General features: G+C 31.4%; 1 protein-coding gene across 1 annotated transcript; it reads left to right on the forward strand.

Moving 5' to 3' along the window:
- Positions 1-508: 508 nt before the first annotated feature.
- LOC109793504 (putative terpene synthase 2) lies at positions 509-3,334 on the forward strand. The gene is made up of 7 exons (XM_083065730.1): positions 509-697; positions 849-1,137; positions 1,268-1,640; positions 1,774-1,992; positions 2,150-2,291; positions 2,383-2,628; positions 2,799-3,334. Exons 1-7 carry the CDS (start codon positions 572-574, stop codon positions 3,102-3,104), a joined length of 1,701 nt encoding a protein of 566 aa, XP_082921856.1. The 5' UTR covers positions 509-571; the 3' UTR covers positions 3,105-3,334.
- Positions 3,335-3,592: the final 258 nt, after the last annotated feature.

Here is a 3,592-nt window from a genome sequence, read left to right on the forward strand (position 1 = left end):
AACTTTTAACCTGATAAATAATATATTTTATTATAATATATATTAAGAAAATAATTGAAGTTAGTGGAGAGCCTCCACTTCAACTAACCTGCATCCGTTCCTTCCTGCCAGTGATAAGTCTTTTGACTCAACAACTCAATGAATTCATATCATCATTCATCAAACAAAAAAGAAATTATATTATCGGTATTTAGGAAAATATTTGTTTTTAATTATATCATCGGTATTCATTTTTCCCACATGCAGAAGATGAAATATCTAAATAATATTGGGCAGAAATGATTATTTTTTTATTACCAAACCCACCTCGTGCAGGCACCTCCATGAATTTTCTTCCTCATTTCAGCCATCAGAGTGGAAAACTGAGCATTATTTTTAAATTAACAGATCAATGTCGTTTTGCACCATTCACTTAATAAATTAATAGACATCATAAATTAGTGTCAAAAAGCGACCAACACATGCAAGCTGGTTTAAGAGTATAAATATGTAGCTAGATGTTTGGGTGGTTCATCAATAAGCTACGCACTCTTTCCCTTAGAAATTAAAGAGCAGTTTGTATAAAGCAAAGATGTCCATTGCAGCTTCAGCACTTGTTTCAACCCAAAATGCAGTATCTGATGTCAAGCGACCTTGCGCCAATTTTGCTCCTAGCATATGGGGAAATACTTTCCTTCAATATGCTTCTGAATCAATGGTACATTATTATGTTAACATAATTTATCGTTTTGAGATTTGTTAACATTATGTTATTTTTTAATGTAATGAAGTATATCATTTTTAACTTAATTAGATATCAATTTTTATGTTATAAATCTTTACATTTTAAGATGTTTATATATTTGCAGCACCAAGAAGTTGATGACATTATGAACCAGCAAGCTCAAATCCTAAAAGAGGAGGTGAAAATGATGTTTCAGTCATCAAATTCAAATATCATGCAAAAATTAAATTTCATTGACTCCATCCAACGTTTTGGTATATCGTACCATTTCCAAAAGGAAATTAATCAAGCATTGGAACAAATTCACAATACCTTGACCAAAGATAACACTATCATAAGTGAAGATGGAAATCATCACTTTCTTGCTCTACTCTTTCGATTACTTAGGCAACAAGGATATCAAATTTCATCAAGTAAGTAAAGAGCTTTTTTGATGATATTTATACAAGAAAAAATACTACACACACCGATAAAGTTATTTTTCAAAATTCAAAATATATTAAATACTTATTATTTCTTATATATGTTTAATTGATTGAGCAGATGTGTTTAACAAATTCAAAAATGAGCAAGGAAATTTCAATGAAACACTTGCCAACGATATTCAAGGGTTGTGTAGTTTGTATGAAGCTGCACACCTAAGAATTGATGGGGATGATGTATTGGAAGAAGCATATGACTTCTCAAATACTCAACTTATGTCCTTGGCCAACCAATTGAGTCCATCTCTTGCTGCACAAATCAATCACTACTTAAGGCAACCACTTAACAAGAGTGTACTTAGGTTTGAGGCAAGGTATCACATGACTGTCTATGAACAAGATTCTTCCCATAATGAAATCTTACTAACCTTTGCAAAAGTAGATTTCAATATTCTTCAAAAAATGCATCAAAAAGAAATTGGCATTATCACCAAGTAAGTACCTTACCTTTAAATTTTGTTCTTTAAAGACAACATATTCATATTTAAATATACTATCTTGCAAAAATGAAATATAATAAAGATTAGTACAGTATTAATTTGTTAAGTTGTATTTCTTTTTTCATAGGTGGTGGAAACAATCAAATGTTATGAAAAAGGTCCCTCATGCTAGAGATAGATTAGTTGAGTGCTATCTTTGGATCTTGGCCATGTCTTACAAGCCTGAAGATAGCAACGGAAGAATGTTTGCGGGAAAATTGAGCACTGTTATCACTCTTTTAGATGATGCTTATGATGCTTATGGAACTGTTGAAGAACTTGAACTCTTGACTGAAGCATTTAAGAGGTTGATGTGCTTTGCAAATTATAGCATATATATAAATTGTTCAAAGGGTTTAGGGTTTAGGGACTATTAAATAATCATGATTGATTATTAGCTCCATATTTCACTCTTAAAGGTTTGTTCTTTTTGTTAATAATTGTTTGATTTTTGTAATTTTTAGATGGGATATTGGTCTCATTGGATCTCTTCCACTAAGCATGAAAGTAATATTTGATACAATAGTAGAACTCTCTAAAGAAATGGAGTTGTTAACTGCTCATACTGGAAAATCAAGCCTTGCAGTGCAACATTTTAAACAAGCAGTATGATTCTCAATTTCTACAATTTTTTACTTCAATACTTGTTTACAAAATTCAATTTATCTTATTGATAAATTGGTTATTTTACTTGCAGATTTGTAACCTAGCAAAAGCCTACATGGTTGAAGCAAAATGGTGCCACAAGGGTTACATTCCAACATATGATGAATATAAAGCTAATGGAATCTTAACATCTTGTTGTCCTCTATTGTTCACATCAATGATATGTCTTGGAGAATTTGCAACAGAGGATGTGTTGGATTGGATTTTTAGTGATCCAAAAATCCTTCAAGCTTCATCAATTATTGGCAGAGTCATGGATGACATGGCCTCACATAAGGTATACCAATTTACTTATGATTCACATGCATTATTATTTATTCATCTAAATACCATAATATTTCTATGTATCTCTCTCTTTCTGTTCCCTATATATATGGCTTAAATAATTATTATTAAAATTATTATATTCTTAATTGGATTTTTTGATTTTCTTTGATTGATATATAGTTTGAGCAACAAAGAGTACATGTTGCCTCATCTGTGGAATGTTGCATGAATCAATATGGAATTTCAGAAGTAGAGGCCTATAAGCTCATTCGCAAGGACATTGAAAATTATTGGAAGGTTATAAATGAAGAGTACTTCAATTCCTACAATATCCCCAAATCTGTGCTTGATTGTGTAGCTAATTTTGCACGTATGTCAGAGTTTTCATATGAAAATCGTCTGGATAAATTCACAAATGGAGAATTATTAAAAGATGATGTTTCTTCTCTACTTTTGAATCCCATTAGCCTCGAAGAATGCAAGTAGAAGAAGCTGTCTCACATATAAGAGGAGGACATGTTGTTTTAACTTTTGGACGTACTATCACTGTGCAATATGCACTAGCAAGCATAAATAAAAGGGCATTGTGGGTGTGAAAGTCGATCGATTCATCCTACATGAAATGCTCAATGTGTAAGTTGTGATAAATAATGTTGTTTGTAGTCGTGTGTGCTGTCATTTGCTAATAAAATTTGTGCTTGTTAATTTTTGTATCACTATCATTTGTTATTCAAATCTTACTGCTTAATATTTCATTATTCTCGCCCCAAGCCATCAAACCACTCACTCTAATATGCCCAACCATACGCAAAATCACAACCATTAATTGCGCCACACACATGATTTGCTATCACTCATCACCACATAGCCTTTACTTTAATTGTGGGATCTAGAAATTATATGGATAGTTAGATAATGCTTTCTTAAACATAAAGCATAAATCATAAATATGATAAAATAAAGTTTAAATATAT

This window comes from Cajanus cajan, chromosome 10, assembly GCF_000230855.2.
Source record: "Cajanus cajan strain Asha chromosome 10, NIPB_CcT2T_4, whole genome shotgun sequence".
Classification (NCBI taxonomy): domain Eukaryota; kingdom Viridiplantae; phylum Streptophyta; class Magnoliopsida; order Fabales; family Fabaceae; genus Cajanus; species Cajanus cajan.

Excerpts from the sequence above, each read along its gene's own strand:
- LOC109793504 (XM_083065730.1), top strand. The coding sequence starts at position 572 with ATGTCCATTGCAGCTTCAGCACTTGTTTCAACCCAAAATGCAGTATCT. Across the intron at positions 1,993-2,149 it reads TTGACTGAAGCATTTAAGAG|ATGGGATATTGGTCTCATTG; the intron begins GTTGATGTGCTT and ends TGTAATTTTTAG. Across the intron at positions 2,292-2,382 it reads TGCAACATTTTAAACAAGCA|ATTTGTAACCTAGCAAAAGC; the intron begins GTATGATTCTCA and ends TTTTACTTGCAG.